The 27,976-nt window shown below is 41.6% G+C and overlaps 2 protein-coding genes across 3 annotated transcripts in view; both read right to left on the bottom strand.

The window, feature by feature from the left end:
• Positions 1–27,976, bottom strand: part of LOC112433918 (protein NLRC3-like) — a 255,062-nt gene that overhangs the window by 127,136 nt on the left and 99,950 nt on the right. The gene's annotated exons all lie outside the window — the stretch shown is intronic.
• LOC143416044 (uncharacterized) lies at positions 5,241–27,962 on the bottom strand. The gene is made up of 5 exons (XM_076881407.1): positions 27,937–27,962; positions 23,749–23,922; positions 23,347–23,520; positions 14,768–14,941; positions 5,241–5,614 (listed from the first exon to the last, which is right to left on the bottom strand). Exons 1-5 carry the CDS (start codon positions 27,960–27,962, stop codon positions 5,422–5,424), a joined length of 741 nt encoding a protein of 246 aa, XP_076737522.1. The 3' UTR covers positions 5,241–5,421.

Below are 27,976 nucleotides of genomic sequence, written 5' to 3'. Positions count from 1 at the left end.
TTTAGTCTGCAGTCACATAGCGACACCTGTTCATCGGCAACAACAGTCCCCGGTAACCCGGACTAATTATAGGGTCGCACCGTAATTTGTGGCTCCATGTTTTTATTTGCATCACTGCGTTTGCATTGCAGCAAACATGAACATTACATATATTTCAATATAATGTAAAAGCAGTCAAAACAACTAACATCAGAAACAGCTGATGTTATTTGTTATATGTCACGGTGTCATTTCCGCTTCTTTCTCCTGTAACAACAGCCCGGCGCCGTGAGCAGTCGCCTGTTTTGCGCTCGCTATCCCTGCACTTTCTACCATCTGCAAACGCCACGGTGTTCGTGTCGTCATGAAAGACATGAACATCGAGCGTAAAAACAAAGGAGACTGCTACCGGCTTTTTATCTGCCGATCGCCGTGCTACGGTTGCAAGAAAAAGAAGCAGAAATGACGTTCTCTACGCGTTGAGACGTTCCCCGTCCGTCGGCTAAACGCTTGATTGAAACTTCAATGCGACAGTGACACCAAGTAGAATTATAAATGTCACATAGCCCCAAACATGTCTTTTTCAAAGCCTGCGGTGAAGAGAAAGGTTGGTGATGAGCACCGACAATTTCAGGAAAAGTGGGAAATGCAATATTTCTTTGTTGAGCACAGGGGCACCCCGACCTGTCTTATTTGCACAGAGAAAGTTGCGCTGCACAAGGAATACAATTTGAAACGTCATTACACAACTAGACATGCTGAGCTGGATGCAAAATACCAGGGAGACGAGAGAGCGAACCGGGTTGCCAGTCTTAAAACAGATCTACTGAGGCAGCAAGATTTCTCCAAGAAAGCAACCAAAGAGAATAATGCAGCAGTCGGAGCCACGTGGTTAGTGAGATGATTGCTAAAGCAGGGAAGCCATTCACAGAAGGTGCATTTGTCTAAAAGTGCATATTGCAGGCTGCAAATATAGTCTGTCCGGGAAAGAAAGGTCAGTTTAGCAACATCAGCCTTTCTGCCAACACCGCAGCAGATCGCATTTCTGACCTGTCAAGTGACATTTATGACCAACTGTGTGAGAAAGCCAAATGTTTCAGTGTATACTCAGTCGCTCTTGATGAGACCACAGACATCACCGACACTGCCCAGCTCCCAATGTATGTCCGTGGTGTTGATGACAGTTTTGAAGTGATGGAGGAGCTGCTCACAGTAATTCCAATGCATGGCCAGACCACCGCTCAGCAGATATTTACAAGCTGTGTGATGCCATTGAGAATGTTGGTTTGCCATGGAAGAGGTTTGTTGGAATAACAACAGATGGAGCGCCATCAATGACAGGGAGGAAACATGGACTGGTGGCACAAAACAAACTGGAAGAGGAAGGCGTGGAGGAGGCCATTGCTCTGCACAGCATCATCCATCAGCAGGTCCTTTGCAGCAAATGCCTGAAGTTTGACAATGTGATGTCTATTGTTGTGAAATGCATCAACCAAATCAGATCCAGGGGCTTAAAGCACCGAAGGTTCTGTGCTTTTTTAGAGGAAATGGAGTCAGAATATGGGGATGTGCTCGACTTCACTGAGGTACGTTGGCTCAGCAGGGGAAATGTATTAAAGAGACTTTTTGAGTTGAGAGCAGAAGTGAAGCCTTCATGGAGAAGGATGGAGTTAGTGTTCCTGTGCTAACTGATCCCAAATGGCTCATGGACTCAGCTTTTCTTGTTGATATGACACATGAGCTTAATGTACTGAACAAGACGTTACAAGGCCAGGGGCAACTTGTCAGTGCTGCCTATGACAACGTGAGAGCATTCTCCACAAAACTGGCGCTCTGGAAAGCTCAGCTCTCTCAGACAAACCTTTGCCATTTCCCAGCATGCAAGGCACTCGTGGATGCAGGCACACCATTCAGTGCTGACGAGTATGTTGATGTCATTTTGAGGCTACAGGAGGAATTTGATCACAGACTTGCTGACTTCAAGACACACAGAGCCACCTTTCACATTTTTGCGGACCCCTTCTCCTTTGATGTGCAAGATGCCCCTTCTGTGCTTCAAATGCAGCTCTTTGAGCTGCAGTGCAACTCTGAACTCAAAGCAAAGTTCAGGGAGGTGAGTGGAAAAGCAGACAAGCTTGGACAATCTTTGAGAGAATTGAGCCCTAGTTTCCCTCGGCTTTCCCGAATGTTCAAGCGGACCATGTGCCTTTTTGGTAGCACATACTTGTGCCAAAAGCTCTTCTCCACTTTGAACTTCAATAAGTCCAAGTACAGGTTCAGACTTACGGATGATCATCTTCAAGACATACTGAGGGTCGCAACTGCTTCCTCCCTCAGGCCAAATCTGGCTCGGCTATGCGAGAGGAAACGCTGCCAGGTCTCTAGCAGCAAGGAGTAGGCAAGAGAAGCCATGTTCAGAAGAACAGTTCATTTTCTACAGTGTTCCATTCATGTTCAGAAGAAGGTTATAGAACTGTTAATACAGACATTTCAATCTAAATACAGCAGATATAGAAGACTGAAAGATACACACAAGTTCACTGACTAAAAATATCTTATTATTGTTTTATTTATGTATTACAGATTGATTGATTTTCTTATTAATTCTTAATTTGTTTATTTATTTTTCATATTTTGTGTTAAAAAATAAAAATAAAGAGATTTGAGAAGATTGGAATTTTTTAACCATGTCTTTCTTGTGGAAAACCTAATGCGGCCCAGCCTCACCCAGACTCTGCCTGCAGCGGCCCCCAGCTAAATTGAGTTTGAGACCCCTGTCCTACACCATAAATCAGTAAGAGAGGGTACGACCTCTCTCATGGCCCCAAGTGGTGTGTGCATGCCAGAGCACTCTGGAAGGCACACAGAGTCTTTACAGACTACTAAGGATCAAACCTCTATCATCATCCAATCGATTATAAAACTAAGCATGTATGAGTAAATATTTTTAAGCATATCCCATATGGAAAAGACTAAAAACTTATATGATGAAAGTCATACTCACGAAAGTGGCCACTTTCTCATTACTTTCATATATTGTTTTAGTAAGTATCGAAAACATACAAGTTTCATTATATAATTTTTCAAGGGATCTTATATCTGTTTTCACTCTTGTATGCTTTTCATACAAGTTTCACACAAGACAGATACAAACTTTATAAGATTTATATATCTTTTCCATATGGGAAATGACAATCAACAATATAAAGCTTACAGCTGGTTTTAATAACAACATTTATTTGTTTCTCAAATGAGAAAGAGCTATCGAGAAACACTCCTAAATCTTGAGTTCTTAACTTTTCCAGTGGGCCAAATTCAACATTATCTGCTAATGCTAAATAGGCTGCCGTTATTAACTAATGCTAATTGGATGTGAATTAGCATTATGCACTAATGCTAACACTTACTTTTTAACAATGTGAGTAGCTAATGCTAACACTATTTCCCTTGACTTTATAACAATGTGAACGGCTAATGCTAACACTCTTTTCCCTAGCAATACAACATCTGAGCTGCTAATGCTGAGTAGGTCGCCATTAGCACCTACGTCTAATTAAAGGCAAATACGCATTAGAACCTAATGCTCATATCGTTTTCCTTTGCTTTATAACAATGTGAGCAGCTACTGCTAAATAGCATTAGCTAATAACAGCAGTCTAATTTAATGTAAGTTAGCCTCATTTGCATTATAACGATGTGAGGAGTTAATGCTAAGTATGCTGCCATTAGCAGCTAATTCTAATTAGGGGTGAATAATTATTACCAGCTAATGCTAATATGGTTTTCTCTTCCCTTTTAACAATGTGAGCAGCTAGTGCTGGGTAGGCTGGTGCTAGCAGCTAATACTAATGCTAAAGCTAATTTGATGTGAATTAGCATTACATTAGTGAGGAGTTAATGCTAAGTAGACTTCCATTACAGGTAATGCTAATTTTAGGTATTTAGGAATTGGCAGCTAATGCTAATACCATATTTTCTTGCATTATAACAATGTGACCAGCTAATGCTAAGTAGGTTGCCGTTATTAGCTAATACTAATTTGAGGTGAATTAGCATTATCCGCTTATGGTAACAATGTTTTTTCTTACTTTTTAACAATATGAGTAGCTAATCTGAACATTTTTTTTTATTTAATTTTAACTTTTCCCCTGCGATGTGAAGAGGTAATGCTAAATAGCACGCCATTAGTGGCTAATTCTAATTTTAGATGAAAAAGCATTAAAAGCTAATGCTAATACCATATTTTCTTGATTTATATCAATATCAGTAGCTAATGCTAGGTATGTAGCCATCATTAGCTAATGCTAATTTAGGTGAATTAGCATCATCCGCTTATGCTAACAATGTGTTTTTTTTACTTTTTAACAATACGCCATTAGTGGCCAATTCTAATGTTAGATGAGAAAGCATTAACAGCTAATGCTCATACTGTTTGCTTTGTAAGAATGACAGCAGCTAATGATACGAAGTCTACCGTTGTTAACTAATGTTAATTTGATGTGAATTAGCATTATCCGATAATGGTAACTCTTTTCCCCTGCATTACAACGACGTCAGGAGTTAATGCTAAGTAGGCTGCCATTAGGGGCTAACTCTAATTAGGGGTGAACAATTATTAGCAGCTAATGCTAATACCGTTTTCTCTTTCCTTATAACAACTTGAGCAGCTAATGCTAATTTGATGTGAATTAGCATTATATTAGTGAGCAGTTATTGCTAAGTAGGCTACCATTAGCAGCTAAAGCTAATTTGAGGTGAATAAGCATTAGTAGCTAACGCTAATACCCTTTTCTCTTGTGTTATAATGATGTGAAACGTTAATATTGTTCTCAAACAACAGAATGAGAATGAAATATTGATTCTAACAGGGCCCATAAACAGTATTAGCTTAGCAGCATTAGCTTATCAGAGTTTTCATCATGGTCACATAAATCCTTAGCAGAGCAAAGTGGCCTACTTAGCAATAGCTGCTCAAGTTGTAGAAAGCAAGGGAAAACAGTAATAGCATTAGCTGCTAAATGTGCACTTGAGAACAAATTTATTGTGAATTCAGCTGTGAATGTAGAGTTTGTCATTATTTAAGCTTCCATTTCCAAATGTTAGCTGCTCCTGTCTGCCTCTTTGTCACAAACACAGACTGAAATGATTCACAGCCTTGTTTCATCCTTCTGTCACTGTGGACATACAGCATGGGAAACATACACATGGCTGACACTTTATTAGGTACACTGGTATCTATCTCAGGTATACCTGTGACCTAAATGTTCCTGCAACCAGACTCCTTGGAGACCCCTACATAAATATCCATGAACTATCCAGCTAGACTAGTGTGTCTGTCCCTGAAAATATTCCTGCATGTGTGATTGTTCATGTCTCATCTGCAGGAAACAAACAGGAAGTGAGTGAAAGACACGGGAAATGTTTCCAGCTCTTCCTCCTCTATCAGACATTCTCTCCATACCTGAGAGTGTCCAGTCTCCAGCCTGGATCCTTCAGTCCAGCCGACAGCAGCTTCATTCCTGAGTCACCTGGATGATTGTAGCTCAGGTCCAGCTGTCTCAGATGGGAGGGGTTGGAGCTCAGAGCTGAGGCCAGAGAAGTACAGCCTTCCTCTGTGATCAGACAGCCTGACAGACTGCAGACACACAAAACAACAATCAATCTGTCAACAATCGTTTTCTCTTTGTCACAATAACATCTATCCATCCATACATCCATTCAATGTAACTTTATTTATAAGTGACAATACCTAACAGACAACAACAGTCATCTGAAGCTGTTTAACAGTGTAAGGTAACCGCCTCCACTGTGAGCAGCACTTGGTGATGGTGGGAAGAAGAACTCCCTTTGACACAAAGATCCTCCCAGTGAAAACAGGCTCCAGGAGGAGCATCTACCATGACTGGTTGCAGGGTGAGGGGAAAGAGAAGAACATGAACATCAAGAATGCAGCGAGTGGTAAAATAATAATAATAATAATGGATTGGATTTATATAGCGCTTTTCAAGGCACCCAAAGCGCTTTACAATGCCACTATTCAGTCACTCTCACATTCATACACTGGTGGAGGCAGCTACGGTTGTAGCCACAGCTGCCCTGGGGCAGACTGACAGAAGCGAGGCTGCCATATCGCGCCATCGGCCCCTCTGGCCAACACCAGTAGGCAAGTAGGGTAAAGCCCAAGGACACAACGACCAGGACAGAGAGCCCAGGGATCGAACCGGTGACCTTCCGGTTACAGATGCGATTCCCAACCCCCTGAGCCACGGTCGCCCTAAATAAAGATTTGACCTCAGTGTGCTCAGTGTTCCTGTCTATTCCTAACATATTCCTAACACGATAGCTGCACTTTAGAGCTCTAAAACTGGAACTGACACATAAAAATACTGAGAACACAGACTAGCAGCCGCTGCATGGCCTCGAGTACGTATGTGGTGCGTTCAAAGACCATCAGCATAGACATGGTGGGTTCAACAATATAGGACATAACAATTTCTATGGCGAAAATACTATCAATGAATGAGCCATAACATTTTAGCCATGTAAACATGTTATCAGTGGGCTTTCCAACAACTTGCATTGATCATTAAAGGATAAAATACGTGAGTCGAGGTCACTACGAGCCATGCGAGGGTCAAACATGGCAGAGAACCTTCCAGCAGCATCTTGGTTTATAATCCGCCTTTGGATCATCAGTTTAGGAGATGAAGGATCCAAGTAAAATAACAAGTTAAAAAATATGCAGCTATGGTCACTCACATGGACATCCTCCACACATACATCATGTATATTTAAACCCAGGGAGAAAACAAGATCCAGTGTGTGACCCTTTGTATGTGTGGGGCCAGAAACATGCTGCCTAAAGTTAAAAGACTCAGTGACAGTGATGAGCTCAGCAGCAGTGTTACAGGATGCTTCATCAATATGACGGCTCAAATCTCCCAACCTTCTCCAATGAAATGATGGATGTCAGAAGGTCATTAAATTCAGTTAGAAAGACCCCATCAGGTAGAATAAAATACAATAACTGGTTTTTAGAGAACTGACCATCATCTGTGATTCAAATGCAGAAAAGGAGTCCGAGGTCATCAGACTGCATGTGAATCTGTCCTGGTAAACAACAGCGAGTCCTCCACCACGTCCTAAAAGACGCGGAGTTCAGATGACGGAGCAGCCAGCCGGGCAGATTTCATTCAAGTGGACATAATCAATGTTCCCTCTAAGCTGCGCACGGGCGCAATCCGCTGACACGCTCTCTGCACACAGAGTATCTGCATTGCGCACAAAAAGATATCTAACAGGCTGTGAGGCTCCTGAACTCTCTGCCCCCCTCTCACGGACAATAACCATATCCAACTTCTTAATAGCAATGAACTGGTCTGCATTGGTGCATCATATCTTTATTCTCTTCCCCCTCCTGCCCCCCCTCCTTCTTAAATAGATAACTATCATATCTGATATCATATCTCACAGTACAATAATATTGAATGGGTTGCATTGTTGTACTTTGTCATGTTTCTCAGGTCTTTGTCTGATTTTCTACGAACATTACTTGTCATGTTCTCATGTTGTTGCTAAGGATTGTCTTATTGCATTGGAGTCACACTGGGTTAAATATGTACACTTGGGTTTTAAGGGGTATTTATTATTTTCTTTTTTTTTGGGTTGTATGGAAGCCCCAAACGCAATTTCATTGTTCTTGACAATGACAATAAATAAATAAATACTAAATACTAAATACTAACCTGAATTGAAATTAAAATAAATACGTTAACAATTCTGCTTTGCAGTGTTAGTCAGTGACTGGCTGCTCCAGTATTTAGAACGATGCCGCCTTATCCCATAGTCCAGCCAATGATTCACATTCGTATATACGCAGCTAATCAACGTCGCTGACGGGCTATGACAGCGTCCTCATGTGCCGACACCGGTGTTTTGGTTGATGTAGAGTGAAGCCACGTTAATGACAACGTGATCCAGTGATCCAAGGGACCGCTCAGGGAGTTTGTGTGTTCGCTCAGACACATGAAACATTAGAGGGAACATTGGACATAATTCTTATTTTGCTGCCACGTCTCAGTCAGACACATGAAATCTAGAGACTCTTTAATAAAGAGATCGCTTAGAATAAATGATTTGTTTGTTATGGAGCGAACGTTAAGCGGGGCCAACCGAGTTGATGACGGTCGATCTGCAAAATCAACAGCTGACTGCAGCGGCACTTGAAATAAAGACAATGCAGACCTGTGGACCTGCTGGGCAGGGCAGCGACTCCAGAGCTGGGGGAAGCAATGATCGATGAGCAGACATAGCTGTTATCAATAAAAACAGTGAACGTTTGACGGACACACCGTGAGAAAAACTGCTTCTGAGCCACAGAGCCCAGGTCCCAGTCACCGGCGTAACATATTAACTAAATGTCAGGAGAGGAAGTGGACGCAGGCACCAGGATTCTCCCCACAGCCAAGAAGCTAGCCTCTGGTAGCTTCTCAGTTTCACCTGGACGTCGGCCCTCGTTCCCCTTTTCCATCTCTTGAGGGTGAAAGTCCTGCGGGTTGTGAAGAGTAGCACACCAGGGGAGGAAGAGTTTTTCTGTTCAGCTGTTACAGTAGCTCTCCACTGAATCTTTGATGTTAAACCCTTTAAGACCTACCATAGAACCAAGTCTGCCAGAGCTTATCTTTAGATTTTTACATGCTGTAGTGCAGACCTTCCCAAACTGTGGTACCCGCCCCCTAGGGGGGGTGCAGAGCCATGGCAGGGGGGGCGCGGTATGAAAAGGGAGGGGAACAAAACGCTTGAACACTGCTAGCACGGCGCCCACAGAAACGCAAAGCAGGAGATGAAGCATCGCTGAATATGTTTCCAAACCAACTTCATTCTAAGCCAAAGACTAGAAAATATGGTGAAGCAAATCTGCCCTTTGGCTTCACCTGCACAGGTGCTGAGGTAGGTCCCTGCGTCGGGAGCAGCGCTGGGCTCTTCCAATCATGGACAAACAGGATCCCACATTCTTAATTTTTAGTTCACAAACACTTGTTGTAGTGACTAACTACTCCTGACATTTTGGAGATGTTTGCTCTTTATAGAGTAAAGTTACAGCGGGATACAAATAACATCAGAACCCATTTTGCACAGAGAGGCATTTTTTGAAAATGTATTGACAGCAATGTTGAATATTATTACAGAAGAAGAAAAAACAACTACCCGTGACGCCTTTGTAAATGGAGGGACAGTAACTGCGTGTGAAACCTGCAGATACTCAGAGTAACAGTATTTTGTCTCTGTCTGCCATTCTGCAATTCATCTCACATAAACAATAACGTGACGTGAAAAAAGGCGCAACCTTTGACGTTGCCAGATGAACTCTGTATTCCTCGTCCGCAAAAAAGGAGTTTTAAAAAAATCTCAGTTTTTGGTGATTTGAAACGCTGTTTGGATGAAACAGCTGCGTTTTCAAAAATACCAGTGTAGGTGCGGACGTAGCGTAAAAGATTTAGTAGTTTATTTTCTTACTACCTGTAATTTATTGCAGATTACTTGTATTTGCTTAATTGTTTACTAAATGTTTGAGGTGTGAAATAAACCGCAATGGAGCAAAATATGGGCGTGTGTGGTTGGAGGATGTGTTAGTGCGTGTGCGTGCTGTTCACGCGCCGGGGGGGAGGCGAACGTTTTTCGTGTAAAACAAAGGGGGGCCCAGCAAAAAAAGTTTGGGAACCACTGCTGTAGTGCCATTTTGGGGAGCAGTTCAAGTTGCTATACATCAATACAACCGTTATAGGCCAAATTTTAATAATATGTATGCATTCAGTCCATAGTAACTACATATACATATATACATATACAGCAAAAAGTGCAATAAACTAGAACAAATTGAAAATTGTTTTGTTTTGTATTTTTACATATATTTGTAGTTAGAGAAATTTAAGAGGTTTATCCCTCAAAACGGAAGAACTAAAAAAGTTGCACAAAATAGTTTCCAACCACAGGAAATGTAATTTGAGTGTATCCATAGTTGTATTTTTGAGATACACCAAATTGTATATACTGCATGAAAAACTAAAATAAATACTACCATGTGAATTTGCAAGAAAAACTTCAGTGCATCAAAATAAACTATTTCCAACTGTGTAATTTGAGTTCTAAGCCTCCCAGAAACTATACTGAAAGGGTAAACTCAAACATGACTTTTAAAAACACCAGTGTAGGCTTCAAGGTAAAAAAAACAAACAAACAAACAACTAGAATTTTCGCAAAAACGACGTCACTTCAGGTTTCGGGCAGGTAATGGCGGACATACGATAGTTTGGGCTGACATCTATTCCAACGTAGGAAGTGCTATGAACATCTGATCGGATTGGCAAAGCGTGTTTCTGGAATATTACTTTTTTGTTGCTGCAAGTGCTTTTCATGCAACTTTTGCAAAGCTATGTGTGGAAGGAAACGGTGACCTAGGATAAGCTGGATACATAAGATGTAAGTACAACTCCGGTTTCACATGCAAAAATAAAAATTATTGCACTAGCTTGTGTGGTTGCCGATCTACAGGCATTTAAAAATAGTTACGCAAAACTGAGCGTTCCCACTCTGACCGGCCTTAAAGGGTTAACAGTATCTCCCAATCATAATTTAAAGCAGCAGAAATTAAGTCAGAACTCAAAAGAGCAAAAATGACATTACAAAAAATGATTGACGACAGTGAAAAACTACATTGTTGCCTCCAGCAAGCTGCAGCGGCGGCAAAGCCAAACACAGGCGCCATCTTGTTTGACAGAAGAACGTAGCACACAGCAGCTACAAGCATAGAGTGCACCACTATTGTTCAAATGGAAGAAATAGAAAACACTCAATAAATCCTTCCACAGCTGAAACTAATGTAGACAATGTCAGGGGAGGAAGTCAAACTGAACTTATGACACCAAGCACGATAACTACCAAAATAATGCAGGAAAAGTAAACTAAGAAACCCTAAAGCAACTAAACAGAGCAGCTAGCAATAAACAAGAAGTGTAAACTATAAAAACATAGAAGCTAAATGCTAACATGGCTAACACTATCATCACTGTATGTAGCCCGACTCTTCTCACAGCAACATACAACTGTCATGGCTAGACATCTCACTGATTGGCTCATGTTAGCTTGTGAAAATATAACGTCCCAGCAGTACTAGCTGTTTTATATACTGTTTAAAATAAGCGAAATGTGCTTATAATGTGTAAATAAAGGCTGAAGCAGCTAGCACTGTTAGCATCAGCACCAAGCCCTGTTACATTTGTACACTGTTAGAGCAATGGCTCCAATCTACAGCCTTTAAAATAATGATTAAAATGCTGTGATTGCAGCCATTCCCCAACTCTCTGTGAATGGTTCTCATGGCTATTGATCAGTGGGCTTTGATCAGTGGGCTTTGATCAGTGGGCTTTGATCAGTGGGCTTTGATCAGTGGGCTTTGATCAATGGTCATGAGAATTTGCATAATTATGATTAAGGAACTGACCTCCCAGCCCATTGTTCCTTCAGTGGGCTGGTTTCAGTCATTATGCAAATGTACTGTTTATAAGATTGAAACCTGCAGTCAGCCGAGATTGAAGAAGTCACCTGGATGATGATGAAACATTTCTCCCACAAAACGCTACGTCCAGATGAACAGAATCAACTTTTGGAGATTTACTTACCTGGATGATTATTGGTTATTGGTAACTTTATTGTCCCTAATGGGAAATTGATTTGCAGTATGTCCGTACAAACAAACAAACAGGCAACCAACACATCACATACACACTCCAAAATAATATAATATAATATAAGCCTGAGAAAACAACCTAGATTTTTCATCAAAAAAGTACAATGTGCAATGGCAACAACACATATGGTTCAGTGTTATTAACTATGATAATAGCAGTAGGTACAAAAGACAATCTATGTCTCTTTGTCTTCACTGCAGGCACTTTATAACGACGACCTGATGGAAGCAGTTGAAAATCATTAAAGAGAGGATGATCTGAACACAACATGACAGAGGTCGCCTTCCTCAGCACATGCCTGTTATAAAAGTCCACAAGCTGGACCTGAGACCTCCCTGAAATCTTACCAGCCACTTTAACCAGGTTGTTAAGTCTGGTCTTATTATTCAGAGACATATTACCGTACCAAGCAATGATACAGAAAGTTAAAACAGATTCAATAAAACTTTTATAAAAAACGAGTCATCATTGCAGATGAAACATTGAAACCTCTCAACCTCCTTAAAAAGTCTTTGTTGAACCTTTTTCACTGTAGCAGCAAGATGTGACTCAAAGCACAGAGCTTTATCAAGAACAACCCCCAAATACTTATAACTGTCCACCAGTTCAATGGCTGCACATTTACCACTGTTAGCGCAGGATGAGGGGATGTCTCCCTGAAGTCAATAACCATGTCCTTGGTTTTCAAGGTGCTGATCATTAAGAAGGACTGATCACACCACGAAACAAACTCATCCACAACAGGCCCATGGGAATCCTCTTCACCATGAAGGAGGCTTACAATGACTGTGTCATCTGCGTATTTAATGAAATGCCTGTTGGCCTGTGTACTGCGACAGTCATTAGTGTACAAAATATACAGTAGAGGAGAGAGACAACAACCTTGCGGTGAGCCAGTGGAAGAGTTCAGCTGTTTGGAAAAACAGCCGTTCACTCTCACACACTGAGATCTGTCAGTTAAAAAGTTTAAAACCCAACCAACGAGATTAAGATCAAGTGTAAACTGGTTAAGAAGTTTATCAGCTAAAAGATGTGGCTGGATAGTATTAAAAGCTGAAGAAAAATCAATAAATAAGAGCTGAGCATGAGCTTTGGCGCCATCAAGATGGCGATAAAGGAAGTTCAACAGAGTGACCACTGCATCATCAACACGTCTACGAGGCCTGTATGCAAATTGTAGAGGGTCTATAAGCTTCTCTACTTGCTAACTGAGAGTCTGAACTAAAACCAGGAAGACTTATCTTATTACAGTCACTGTAACAGTGACCAGTCATGTGTTTCATGCCTGCCCAGGCCACCCTTAAGTTATTGCTACCCATCTCCGCCTCTACCTTATCCTTGTATTTTACTTTGGCTTTTTAAATTTCTGATCTGATCTCCTTCCTAATTTCTCTAACTTTCAAGATATTCCCTTCAATAAAAGCTTTTTTCCTTTCATGAATCAGCCTCATAAGACCTTTTGAAGACCATGGTTTGTTATTAGGAAAAAAATGGAGATGGTGTCAGTCGCATTCTTAGGATTCGCTTTAGGGTGGATGTAAACAATGGTGACGTTGATCTGTGGGAATTCCCTCGGCAGATAAAACGGCCTCAAAGACACAGAGAGGAGCTCAATGTCAGGCAGACACACTTGTCTACGAACGGTCACATTTTTACACCATTTCTGATTTATATACAAACACACTCCTCCTTGAGATTTCTGGGTAGCTCCGGGGTCTCGATCCAAACGTATGGGAAACCCGAAGCCATTTAGTTCCAGAGAACAATCAGGGTCAGAGTCCTTGAGCCAAGTCTCTGTGAATGCCATTAGACATGTATCCCTGTAGCCACGCAAGTGTGCGACATTCAAATGCAGTTCATCCAATTGACTCCTCAGAGACTGCACATTAGCCAGGATTATTGATGGTAAAGGAATGACTCCAAACAACCGTCAGGATTGCCAATAAAATCATGCGAAATAAAAAACCCATCTTCGTTAAAAGAAGTTCCACAAAGCACAAGCCGATGCTATAGAATTTCCTCAGGCAAAAAAAATATATATATAAAGGAATAAAAGAATGAAATAAAATAAGTTAAAACACTGACACTGACAGAGAGAGACAACCTGCTGGTCGCCACAAGAGCAGCGCCCCTCTTTCTAGTCTAGTCTAGACTGAGAATGCATCAAGACCACTCACTCACCCTTCCCTCCTGCCTCTCAGCTGCTGAAACTCACAGTTTGTTACCACGGAAGAGTCACTCCTTCATCTGAGATGAAGCCTGATAGTCTGACTGATGCAATATAACATTCAGTCTACACTTTGTTTTTGTGCAAAGATGATAAAGAGGAAATACTAATAACATAAACAAAAATAAATGTCCAATTTAGAAATCTTATTCTTTTTTGCTCTATAAAATAGTTGTTTTTATTTTTCAGTCACTCATCGTAGCAGTAGGATTTACATGAAAATAAAAACAAATTAAGTTTGAGAGAAAAAGTACATTTTTGGCACTCTCTGGGCAACTGACTCAGAGACTCAAATGACTTAAAAAACCCGATTCATTTTGGTGAGTGACTCATTTAAACTCGATTCGGTACAAAGAATCAAATTTACCATCACTAATACAAATCCCTTTGGAGAAAACAGCTTTAAAATATGTATTGTTAAATTCCAGATGTTTCTTTGCAAGGAAAACTCAGACACTGAAACAATACCACCAGTAACCTCCTACATATGGAAATGTGGTGTCATTAAAGACATAATAATTTCATTAATACCCAATATCCAGCAAAATATGTAATTTGAACATTTTGTTCCTAACGAAATCAAATGTATATATTGTAGAAGATTAGCCAAATTTATGTAAAATGGCCAGTACATGAATTAAAAAAATAAATAAATAAACAAAATCGTATGACTGTGACAAATTTTACACAGTAATTCAGTCTAATAATCCACTCAAATATAAATATAAGTTTAGCTAAAAGCTCTATAGATAAGTCAATCAATAATATAATTCACATTTTAAATGATCATATGTGTTAACGTTTGAATCCTGACCTGAGAGTTTCCACTGCACACTGTGAACTCTTTAGTCCAGCAGACAGAAGCTTCACTCCTGAATCCTGCAGGTCAGAGTTACTCAGGTCCAGCTCTCTCAGACTGGAGGACTGGGAGCTGAGGACTGAGCACAGAGCTTCACAGCTTCTCTCTGACAGGTTACAGCCACCCAGTCTGAAAAACAAAAGATAATCTATAATACTTATGTAAAGTTTGTTATTATATTACATGCCATCTTTTTATTTTTGATGAAACCTTAACATACTAAGATACAACATCATATGGATGAACTTGAATAAAATGTTTTTTTTAATTATATCTTTATTTGGATTGGACAAGAAAAAACCATCTGCATAGCAGTATATGAATAACATGGGAACAAAGTCCTTCCAGGTTTTAGATTAAGTCCAGGAGAGCAAATGATAAACAAAGTGATCAGCGGGTGCATATTAACCTCCACTAGCTATTACTAGGACAGTTGCTCGCATGCTCTCCCAAAGGAGATATATAGAACACATTACATGGAACTATAAACACAAACTGGGAGGGGTGCCCATGCTGCAATCATTGTGAAGAAATAAGTAAATAAACAAGCAATAGTAATAGAAGTAAATGTAAAAAACAAACAAACAAAAAACAACCAAGTAATAGTGAGATCAAGTGAAGTCAGCCCTCGTGGGGGTGATGAATTGGATCCAATTGTTCCAAATTTGGTAGAATTTGGCTTTTTGATTTCTTAACAGATATGAAAGTTTTTCCATCCTAAATATCTCTAAAATGATCCCAAACCAGTCGTCTAGGGTAGGCTGGACTGGGCTTAACCATCTTCTAGTAATTGTTTTTTTACTTGCCACCAAGAGTAATTGCACCAACTTAATCTCACTCGTACATTCCAGAAAGGGGACCAAACCCATGTATAAAACCTTAAAATCTAAAGGTATTTGAACGTTAAAGACTGCACTTAAGGAGACCTGAACGTTTTTTAACTTGGGACAGTCCCAAAAGACATGAAAATGGTTAGCAACAGTCGAGCCGCATTGTCTCCAGCATTGCATATAAGCCCCTTTGTACCTCTCCTGATATGGAGTCTTGAAGTACCTAATAATATTCTTCCAGCCATGTTCCTTCCAGCTCATAGAACTGGACGTGGACCACTGGCAGTACAAAACATTTTCCCACTCCCCCACAGAAATAGCAATCCCTGATTCCCTTTCCCATTTATCCTTAGTGTATAAAGTATTATCCTTGCTGGCACTAGAGAGGGCTTTGTATAGTTTAGAAATAGATTTAGTAGGGGTCATGGTTGTGGCATTTTTCAGGATGAGGAAAAAATGCGACTCAGCATCATTGAAGTCGGACAGTTTGCATTCATGATCAATATATGATCTCAGCTGTAAGTTTCTATGAAAGTTGTATTTTGTCAGGTTGTGATCGTCCCGTAAGGCCTCAAATCTGAGCACAATATTTCTATGAGTAAGAGAGAGGAATGTCGTAAGGCCATAGGATATCCATGCTTCAAAGTTAGAGTTGTGTCTGTTTGGAATAAAATCCGAGTCGAAAGCAACCCACCTGAAGATTTTTAGCATTTTGTGTATCCCACAGATGTTGATTACCTTCTGCCAAACTTGGAGGGTGTGGGTTAACCAGGGGTTCCCCAGCTTTTCCAGCCGGCACATTAGACCCTTATCTGCCATTACAGCTTGTAGGGGGAATCGGTCCAACAGGCTGGACTCCAGTTCCTTCCACCTAGCCGTGTATGTTTTGTTACACCAATATAAGAGGGGGGTTATTTGAGCGACATAATAGTAATTCCTGAGGCAGGGGAGACCCAGTCCTCCCTTTTCCTTGGGGAGCTGGAGGGTAGCATATTTAATCCTTGGCTTTCGGCCCTGCCAGATAAATCTGGAGATCCATTTGTCCCACTCAATAAATTGGTAATCGCTCACTTCTATTGGCAAGTTTCTAAAAAGATAAAGCAGTCTGGGGAGCGTGTCCATCTTGATTGCGGTTACCCGGGAGCTGAGACGCATAAAGGGGACCAGATTCCATCTGTGCAAATCAGCTTTTATACTTGCAGATATTGGCTCGTAGTTTGCCTGAAAGAGCAGCGAGAGGTCCGCAGTCAAATATATTCCCAGGTACTTAATTTTCTCATTATCCCGATTTACTGTAAATTTGAGTAGAGATGTGTAATATTCTCCTAATGTTGTCAGTTGTTTGTCTATAGTGAATGAAACCAGTCTGATCTAAATCGATGAGGTCAGGTAAAAACTTCTCCAGCCTACGAGCAAGAATAGAAGTAAATAGTTTGTAATCCAAGTTAAGGACACTGATTGGTCGATAGTTTCCACATTCTCGTTTATCTTTCCCCTCTTTTGGGATAATTGAAATAGTTGCCTCCCTCCAGGAGGGTGGGATTTCTCCCTCCTGTAGGATGTAGTTAAATGACTTCAGCAATGTGGGGACTAGATCTGCCCTCAGGGTGCGATACCACTGAGAACTGAACCCGTCCGGCCCAACTGCCTTACCTGGTTTTAATCTGGAAAAAGCATTAATTTCTTCCACTAAAATGGGATGTGTTAGAAGCTCATTTTTGAGAGACGGGAGTGAAGGTAATTCTAGAGAGCTAAGAAAGGCATCAGTACAATTCTCCTCCGTAGCATTGGGCTGTGAGTACAGCTCCCTAAAGAAGGTCTCAAAACATTTCTGAATGTCTTCTAATTTTGATTCCAGAATATTAGTCTTGGGGTCCTTGATTTGGTATATCGTACTTTCCTCTAGTTGTTTGCGTTATTTATGTGCCAGATATTTTGCAGATTTCCCTCCTGTCTCATAGTATTTTTGCCTCAAAAAAATTAAGTTATTTTGGGCCTCCTGGGTGTAAATATCATTAATTTCATCCTGTATTTTCATGATATCCTGCTTCACAGTAGGATTTGCGGTGTTTATGTCTTCCTATTCTTTCAACTTTAAATTTGCCTGTAGTTCTGCTAATTTTTGCCCTTTGATTCTCTTTAAGTGGGAGGCGATAGAAATTAATGTACCTCTCATTACCGCTTTGAGCGTATCCCAAAGAATAGCTGGAGATACCTCTCCTGTGTCATTAACATCTAGAAATTCTTTAATGTCTACCTTTAATTTGGAAACTATGGCAGGATCATTAAGGTGCGATAACAATTTCCACAGTGTGGTACATTTTTTCCTAGCCACCTGCAAAGATAGAGAGATAGGACTGTGGTCAGATAGATCTCTTGTTAATATGTCACAGTCTTTGACCCTAAACCTATCAACTTTAAACATAAAAAAGTAGTCCAGCCTTGCATACACTTTAAAGGAACCAGAGTAATGAGTGAAATTTCTGGTAGATGCGTAGCGGTCCCTCCATACATCTATTATCCCCATCTCTAGCATATAGGAATTGACTTTTCTAGTAAGTGCTGTTACCTGGTTGGTTGGGGAGGAGGAGTCTAGTTTAGGGTCAAGTCTAAAGTTAAACCCCCCCCACAGACAACTATCCCCTGAGAATCCACCAATAAATCAAACCTATTCCTATAGAATAGCCAATCGCTCCCGGGGGGAGCATAAACATTTAAAATTGTGATTTCAGACCCCTCTATCCATTCTGTTATTCTAACCAATCTGCCTTCCTCGTCACAGAGTTCTTAGATATGTTCATAGTTAAGTGTACCAGAGATAAGTGTAGCCACACCCCTCTTGTGTTTGGACTTAACGGAAGAGGAGAATACATATTTAAAACCCTTTCTTTTCAATCTCAAGTGATCTACTTGGTTCATGTGTGTCTCCTGAAGTAATGCAATCTGGGCCTTCTCCTTCCTTAGTTTGGACAGTATCTTATTCATCTTAATCACGTTCAGAACCCCGTTAACATTAAAAGAGATTACTTTCACTGACTCACTTCCCATAAAGATATATTAAGTTACCACAGCGCATAAACTCAATAGCAGCAGGCAACCCCCTCTTAAAACAGTAACAAGTGAAAAAAGTTAGGAATGAACTGAAAACATTTGAACATAACTGGAGCTTGAAAGCTCCTAAGCTGGCTTCTGACAGTGGAGCACTTCCACTGACACCCTCACAACTTGAAGGGAAACCCCTTATTACTCCCTGAGTTAGGGGGCTTTCCACTGCGACGTCACTCACAGCACGAGAAGCCCCACCCATTTTAGCTCGACAGTAACCATATTTCACCATGTTGTCCATAGCTAATACATAACATTAAATTCGTTCTCTTCACGTCTGTATACTTGCAGCTTCTCTCTATATCCCGCAGCTCCTCGGATCTGACGCGGACGCGGACCACCAACTCCCCGCCACAGCGGGCATCTTTGTAGTTTTTCTCTGGGGGTTGCCGGTGGTGTAATCACCTTTACCGGCAGGCCCCGACTCGCCAGGTCAGCCGTTGCCTCCTCCACCGTGTTGTAGGTTTTCGCTCCTTCTTTGAAAAAAACCTTAAGGCGCGCTGAGTAGAGGGTCCTAAACCGTACATTCTTCTCTTTTAGGACCTTTCGTGCCTCTGCATACTCCTTCCTCAAAGCCATGATCTCAGGGGGGTAATCGTGGTCGAGGTTGATTTCTTGCTGGAATTCAACATAAAACCTTTCTTTTGCCAAGCAAGCCTCAGCACTTCTTCTTTAACCGTGAAGCACAGGAATTTTACCAGGATCGATCTGGGTTGGGAGCCGTCCGGAGGGAGTAATGATAACACTCTGTGTGCTCTCTGAATTTGTAACGGTGTTGATGGTGGGATGGCGAGATTCTCCCGGAGTAGCTTCTCCACAAAGTGGGCCATAGATGGAGCTCCCGATTCTTCTCCCTCCGGCACCCTGTACAGTCTGAGCGACTCCCTCCTCGAGTAAGCCTCCAGTGATGTTAGTTTTGTTTGAAACTTTTCCTGCATGCTTTCTTCCATTTGCGCAACATCTCTAAAGTTAGAAATATCCTGTCTCAGAGTGACGCTGAAAAACTAGTTCATGCATTTATTACTTCCAGGCTGGACTATTGTAATTCATTATTATCAGGATGTCCAAAAAACTCCCTGAAAAGCCTTCAGTTAATCCAAAATGCTGCAGCAAGAGTCCTGACAGGGACTAGAAAGAGAGAGCAGATTTCTCCTGTATTGGCTTCCCTTCATTGGCTTCCTGTTAAATCCAGAATTGAATTCAAAATCCTGCTCCTCACATACAAGATCTTAAATAATCAGGCCCCATCTTATCTTAATGACCTTGTAGTACCATATCACCCCATTAGAGCACTTCGCTCTCACACTGCAGGCCTACTTGTTGTTCCTAGAGTATTTAAAAGTAGAATGGGAGGCAGAGCCTTCAGTTTTCAGGCCCCTCTTCTGTGGAACCAGCTTCCAGTTTGGATTCAGGAGACAGACACTATCTCTACTTTTAAGATTAATCTCATATTTCCATTAAAAGTGTTGAATTTGACTGTTTGATGTTCTTTATGATCTCTGGCACCAGTTCATCTGTAGGCTGAGCTCAGTCCATCTATTTAGTGAAATGATGTTTAAAGGTCTCCTTGTTTTCTGAGCGTGCACAGATCCTGAAGCAGAAAGCCTGGGTTAATAGAGAAATGATCATCACTGTGATGATGCTCATCATCTCTGACTGGGATTTGAGGTTTTGTCAAAGCAGCAAAGAAAGCCTGGCTATGTTGGACTGGGTGTGGAAGCAGCTCCCAGTTTGAGTTCAGGAGACAGACACCCTCTCTACTTTGAAGATCAGCTTCAAACTTTCCTTTTTGCTAAAGCATATAGTTAGGGCTGGACCAGGTGACCCTGAATCCTGCCTTAGTTATGCTGCAATAGACGTAGGCTGCCGGGGATTCCCATGATGCATTGAGTTTTTCCTTTCCAGTCACCTTTCTCACTCACTATGTGTTAACAGCCCTCTCTGCATTGAATCATATGTGTTATTAACCTCTGTCTCTCTTCCACAGCATGTCTTTTATCCTGTCTTCCTTCTCTCACTCCAACCAATCACAGCAAATGGCCCCGCCCCTCCCTGAGCCTGGTTCTGCCAGAGGTTTCTTCCTGTTAAAAGGGAGTTTTTCCTTCCCACTGTCGCCAAAGTGCTTGTTCATAGGGGGTCATATGATTGTTGGGTTTTTCTCTGTATCTATGAAGTGCCTTGAGGTGACTTTTGTTGTGATTTGGCGCTATATAAATAACATTGAATTGCATTGTTAGTATCTCAGACAAAATCTCGTCTGTGTTCTGGAGCTTATCTTTGTGTTCTGCAACCCTGGTTTCCACATCATTAAGCCGCGCATTGGCTTTATCCAACTCACCCCTTATTTCCAGCAGTTGCGCTTTCGTGTCTTTTCGAAATTCTTTCACCTCTTTCCCAACGCCTCTCAGTTCTTTCAGTATCAGCGTCAAACTTGCTGGGTCAACCTCATCTTCTGTCCCAGAATCCTCGCGGCTAGGAGTGGGAGAGTGGCCTCGGCTAGCCCCATAGGGGCTAACGTTAGCCCCTTCTGTTAGCTGCACATTGCCATCTTCCACGTTTTCAAACGTTAACTTCTTAGCTATTTTGTTCTTTCTGGACATCATTTAAACCCCTTTTTCCTCTTTATGTTGTCAAGAAAAACATGTTATTTTATTTTCACTGTGATGTCATTCATAAAGCACGGTCATTATTTCATTATTACTTCATTAGTCTGCATCAGTTTATCATCCATATTAGCATGTATCATTTATCATTTAGTAAATCTGCTATAACAGAAGTCTAGATACAATACTCTATTAGTTAGTAAAACCACCAGCTTAGCTGTGGATCCAGACGGCCCTAGCAGAGTCAGATAAGGACACTCTCACAAAATACACACTCATGAACACACTATTGGTTAAATTCCCAGAAAGCAGGAGTGGAAACATCTGGAAAATGTTGTTGTTCTTAGCCATAGAAGGAGATAAAGGGAAGATGGGGGAATTCTTCTGTGGTCTTCTGACGTCATACATGGCTATAAAACGTTCTGTCTTTTGTGCAAACGAGGAAGAGCTTCTTCCCACACCTGTACAATCTTGTGTGTAATAAATCACTTTTCGGACACTTCTGGGACTCTGGTCTGTGCTTATTTTTCCTTCCAAATAAAAAGAACTTCTACATTTTTGGTGCTCGAAACCCGGTTTGGAGGGAAAGAAGGACGCGCAGTGAGCTGAGCCCCAGGAGGGGGAACCCAGACAGGAGAGCCACTGAGTGACAGAACCGCGGCATAAAAAGGTCAGTACCACCTGTTGAATTTTTTATCCAAAGGTACTAAATTGGAAGTAAAACAAAATTGAATTGAATGTTCACTCAGGGGGCCTCCTGCTGAGTTCTGTCCAGAGTGATTTTATTTAATTAGGATAATTAGGAGTAACAGTTTGATAAAATTCTCACAAAAGTTATTGCTGTTTATTTGGGGTTTTTTTCTGTTTTTCTGTGTTGCATTGTGGTAGTTTGGCTTGGTTTGTGTGCTTTATGTGTTTTGTGGAGTTAAGATGCCAAGCAGGGTTAAGGTTAGGTAAATTCGGATATTTTGGGTGGGAGAAACGAGGTTTCGGGCGTCAGGTAATTAAAAACTGAGGGACTGAAGGTCCCCAGGGACGCTTTTAAATATAAACTAAAAGTTCCGGAGCGTGTGGCTCCGAAGAGCGCAGGCGCCTTCGTGTGGCAGCGACGGGTAATCAGTGGACGCACTGTTACTTCTGGCGGCGTTCCAGTAGCCCGGATGGTCTCCGCAGGGAATTCAGGCACCCGAAAAGACTAAGTGGTCAAGCATCACTTTTTACTGCGCTGTTTGGGTGGAGGGTGAGACCCGTGACCATTCAACGTGGCTGGCTTGTGAGCTTTAAGTAAAGCAAAAGGCGTGGGTTTGACACTAGCGCCAGATGTGGAGCTCCTCTCTCAGCTGCGGGAAGCGGTTTTAAATTCATTTAGTCTCTAGAAATCTGAGCGACTCTCGGGAGGGCGTTCCCGTAGCGTTTAATTGATCAGCAAGGCGTGGCCTGGGCTATAGGGCTTTTAAATTAGTCGAAAATCTAGGTGTACCGGTACAAAAGGGTTCCATTGAAGTGTTAAGGAACCGTTAAATAACTAGTTCTGGCATCTGGTGTCTTGTGTTTGTCATGAGAGATACAGGCCTGTGTATATAAATAAACTGTGAAATTATTTAAACGGCTGTGTAAAGCGCCGATTAAATAAAGCGTGTGTTTGTGAAAATGATTTAATGCAATGAGTGTGTGACGATTGGGTAAAGAGTGTGTGGTTTTATATTTTTTTAAAAAAGAGAAGAGTAGAGAAACTCTCTGTGTTGGAGGAAAAAAGGTTGGGGCTGTGTGTGTGTGACAGGAAGTGTGCATGCCCATAGAAGGAGCTCGTGGTAGCTGCAAGGAGGGGGGCCTGTTGCACTTAGATAGTGTATTAATTTACTTGGGGCAGTTTTAATAAGTTTCAGTCGAGAGCTCTCGTACTAGGTGTCCATCCCCACGAGCGCCGGAACCGGAAGCCTTGAATAAAATGTTTAATTGGTTCATTTAAAAAAAACAAAATGTCAATTGATCTGACCTCAGAGTATTTAGTTTACAGTTTAAACTTTGTAGTCCAGCAGACAGAATCTTCACTCCTGAATCCTGCACATTTTTGATACTCAGGTCCAGCTCTGTCAGAGTAGAGGACTGAGAGCTGAGCATTGAGGACACAGCTTCACAGTTTTCCGCTAAAAGTTCACAGACGTTGAGTCTGAAAATGAAAACATGAACAAAGACTGATGTTAAAGTGTAATCAGGGTGCAATAACTAATCTTATATTTTAAGAATCCTTGTTGTTTTATGCTGAGCAGATGTGGTACGAAACAACAGTAAATTGATCAAGTTTACCTCTACTGTTTAAATTGCTGGATTTATTTTCTCAGTTAAAAACAAAACAAAACAAACAAACAAAAGAAAAAAGAATACAAATCGGTCAGACCTCAGAATATTCAGTTTGGCGTGTGGACTCTCCACTGCAGCAGACAGAAGCTTTACTGCTGAAGCCTTCAGGCTGTCGGTACTCAAGTCCAGCTCTCTCAGACTACAGGACTGGGAGCTGACCACTGACAACAAATCTGTACAGACTTCCTCTGACAGCTTACAGCTGCTCAGCCTGAAAAAAATAACAAGAACAACAAGACAATAATATTTATTATCAAATAAAATCTCTTTATATGTTGAATCTAAGTAATCAAATGTGTACAAATGAGTACACTACAATGCACAATTAAATAAAAAATGTTCAAGAATTTAAGTGTAACAGAAGAAAAATATTTCAAATTAAACACAATTATTCCAATGTATGTAAATGGAAACCAGTGAAGACCAGGTTGATTTAGTGACAGTAGTTCAGTGTCTGCTGGCACAGGCCTGTGAGTACTGCAGTATTACACTTACTACAGTACTGCTGGTCACTTTATTAATTCTAATATGTGTGATTACTGTAAATGTAGTTATAAATAATGTATCACATCCTGGACTCTCATTTCATTTTCTGTCTAAAAGCTGCTTTGGCTCATTCCCCTTTAAAGCCCCGCTCTCCCTAAAGGCCAACTTTATTTTGATTGGATGATTTCATAAAGCACGCTGAAGGGCAGTAGCCAGTTATCATGAGCTCCATCTCCTCAACCTTCTGGTTTAGAAATTATAAGAAACTGTATACCTCATAAAAACCCGTCTTGATCCATGCTCAATCATCCAGGTTAGTAAATCCCAAAAGTTGATTCTGTTCATCTGGACGTAGCGCTTTCAGTGGGAGAAACATTTCGTCACTCATCCAGGTGACTTCGTCAGTCTCAGCTGACTTCTGGTTTCCAACCCTATAAAAAGTACATTTGCATAATGACTGAAACCAGCCCACTGAAGGAACAATAAGGCTGGGAGGTCAGTTCCTTGACCATTAGGTTTGAGTCATTATGCAGATGTACTCTTTATAAGATTGGGGAAAGCTGCAGTCAGCTGAGCCTGAAGAAGTCATCTTGATGAGTGACAAAATGTTTCTCCCGCTGAGAGCGCTACGTCCAGATGAACAGAATCAAACTTTGGGGGCTCATAAAATCATGATTAGAAATCTTCTCAGATGTATTTTTACATTTTAGATCCACAGCAACAAAGTTCACAGCAGGATGTCTCTGTTCAGTAATTATTATGCCCATTACCTGCAAACTGTGAGGTACGCAGGTAATGTCAGGTAAACACTAGCTGTCTGAAACTGTTCCTGTTAAATGTGTGTATAAAGGAAATAAGCTGAAATACAGAGACTGGATGGATCTGTGCTTTGACACCAAACATTTCTTCCTGTTAAAAGGGAGTTTTTCCTTCCCACTGTCGCCAAAGTGTTTGCTCATAGGGGGTCATATGATTGTTGGGTTTTTCTCTGTATCTATTACTGTACGATCTACTGTACAATATAAAGCGCATTGAGGTGACTGTTGTGATTTGGCGCTATATAAATAAAATTGAATTGAATTGAATTACATCCCATTTCAGGTACCTAGAACCTGAACCTTCTCTGGAAACCTGGGACGCTGGCGGGTTTCTCTTGCTTACCTATCTGCTCATCCTCTTTCTTTCTGCTCGCATGATGATTTCCTGGTTGAGTTTGTAAAGACTTTTGCTCAGGACCTTCTTGCTGTGCGGCAACAGTGCTAACCACCGTCCGCTGTATGTTTTTCAGTCATTAAATCAAACCATGAAAGATCAACTTGCTTCTCGTGATGAACCTGTCTGTTTTCGATTCCACACCAGGGTCTGCCCACTGGAAAGTTCAGGGATAAGGGTGGAGGATACTCACACAAACATAAAAACCCAGATTGCAACTCCAACTCTCTGTTCTAGTTAACCAGACCTTTCAGGCTCTTGTTCAATTAGAACCTCATGGAGTCTGAGTTAGCGAGACAGTTAAACATCCCTCTATGCCCCCTTAATCCGCCCATTCCCACTAAGTCATTAAATAACCGAGTGTCCCCTCACATAACTCAGCGCACAGAGCCTGTCACCCCTGGCAATCACAAGAAAACACTTACCTTTTTTGCTTTTCATGCACCTCACAAACCACTCATACTCGGCTTTCCTTGGCTAGAATTACATAACCCCCACTTAGACTGGTCAGGTCAGAGGGTAATCAGTTAGAGTCTGTTCTGTCATTCAAATTGCCTTGTTTCTGCCCGTCCACCGGAACCTGTGGAACCATCAACCAACACTGAGACTGTTTTAGATCTCTCCTCTGTCCCCACCAAATGTCATGATCTTCAGGAAGTATTTAGCAAAAGTAAAGCGCTTTCACTGCCACCTCACAAACCACAGGACAGCACCATAGAACTACTCTCTGGCTCCACCCGGCCTTCTAGCTGGCTGTATAACCTGCTTAGACCTGAGTGTGTGGCTATGGAAAAGTACGTTAAGGAATCCCTCGGTGCAGGCATAATCCAACGATTGTCATCTCAAGTTGGAACTTCTTTTTTGTGGGGAAAAAGGATGGCTCTCTCTGGCCATGCATTTACTTCAGGGGCCTCAGTGATATTACCATCAAGAATAAGTACCTATTACCTCATTAGCTCTGCTTTCAGGCCATTTCACAGTGCCACTGGGTTTACAAAACCCCACATCCGCAACGCTTACCACTTTTTCCAGATCAATCAGGGAGACAAGTGGAAGACTGTTTTAAACATGCCATTGGGGGACTACGAGTATTTGGTCATGCCGCCTGGGTTAACTAATGCTCCCGCAATGTTTCAAGATTAGTTAACGATGTCCTCCGGGAATTCCTTGACAGGTTTGTATTGGTGTATCTGGATGATATCCTCATTTTTCCCAAAACCTGCGAGGAACATCAGTCTCATGTCCATGCTATTTTTCCAACGTTTGCTGGAGAATAAACCTTATGTCAAAGCAAAAAAGTGTGAATTCCATTCCTCATCAATAACTTTTTTCAGTTACATTTTGGCACGGGGGCAGGTGAAGACGGATCTGGCAAAAGTGAAAGCTTTAACAGAGTGGCCTACCCCTTGTACCCATTGTAGATTCAAGAAGCATCTCCAATGGGTTTTGGGAATAGCAAATTTTTATAGACTGTTCATTTTCAACTATAGTCAGGTAGCTGCACCACTCAAGTCTCAGCATGCATCTGGTCCCCCAAAGCTGAAACTGCATTCACCAAACTGAAGTATCTGTTCACCACGGCACCTTTTTGGTTCACCCTGATCACAGTTATCATTGCAAAGGTGGACACATCAGAAATTGGAGAAGGGAGAGGTAAATGATGCCAAGTGAAAGAGAATGCTTTGGGGGGGGGGGGGGGGGGGGGGGGGGTCATGCTGCTGTCATGGTCTGTGTGAGCGGCGGTGGTTTCCCACTAGACTCTGGTTTCTGCCTTTGGGTGAAGCCTGGTCAGCCTGTCCATTGTCCACACCTGACAGTAATCTACTAGGCTGAATATAACATCAGCACTCCCAATAACTCTGCTAACCTCCTAATCCTCGGATCATCTACTCACCCTTGCAGTTCAGTCACGTTTTCCTGGATGCTGGTCTTCTTGATTCACTCACAGCCACATTAATGCCTTTCGTCTCTTAGACTTACTGGACCACTTTGCCTGGATTCAAAGCTAACAAGTACTCACCCAGACCTCACCACCTGCCTTCCCCAAGTTGCTTTCCGACTGCTGACAAGTAAATGGTAAATGGACTGATTCTTATATAGCGTTTTTCTACTCTCCCGGAGTACTCAAAGCGCTCTATACAACATGCCACATCCACCCAATCACACCCATTCTCACAAACACTTTATCTGAACTTAGTGCTTTCTAAGTACATTCACGCACATTCATACTCTGATGGATGCATCGGAGCAAGTTGGGGTTAGTATCTTGCCCAAGGATACTTGACATGCAGACTGGAGGAGCCAGGGATCGAACCACCAACCTTCTGATCAGTAGGTCAGATCAGACCAGCTTTACCTCCTGAGCTACAGAAACCCCAAATAAGACATTGAAGATAACCTCGTTCACTTACTGTAACCTCCACCAGTGATCTTTCTGATGCTGCTCTACCTCTGTTACAGTGACTCAGATTACCATCAACCAAGACCCATTTCCGGAAACCTACCACAGAGCCCACTTCATGCTCACAGCTTCAAGTGCTTGACTTCCGCCATAGTTCACAGTTCAT

The sequence above is a fragment of the Maylandia zebra genome, unplaced genomic scaffold (genome assembly GCF_041146795.1).
Source record: "Maylandia zebra isolate NMK-2024a unplaced genomic scaffold, Mzebra_GT3a scaffold11, whole genome shotgun sequence".
Classification (NCBI taxonomy): domain Eukaryota; kingdom Metazoa; phylum Chordata; class Actinopteri; order Cichliformes; family Cichlidae; genus Maylandia; species Maylandia zebra.
This window is presented reverse-complemented; position numbering and strand designations above follow the sequence as displayed.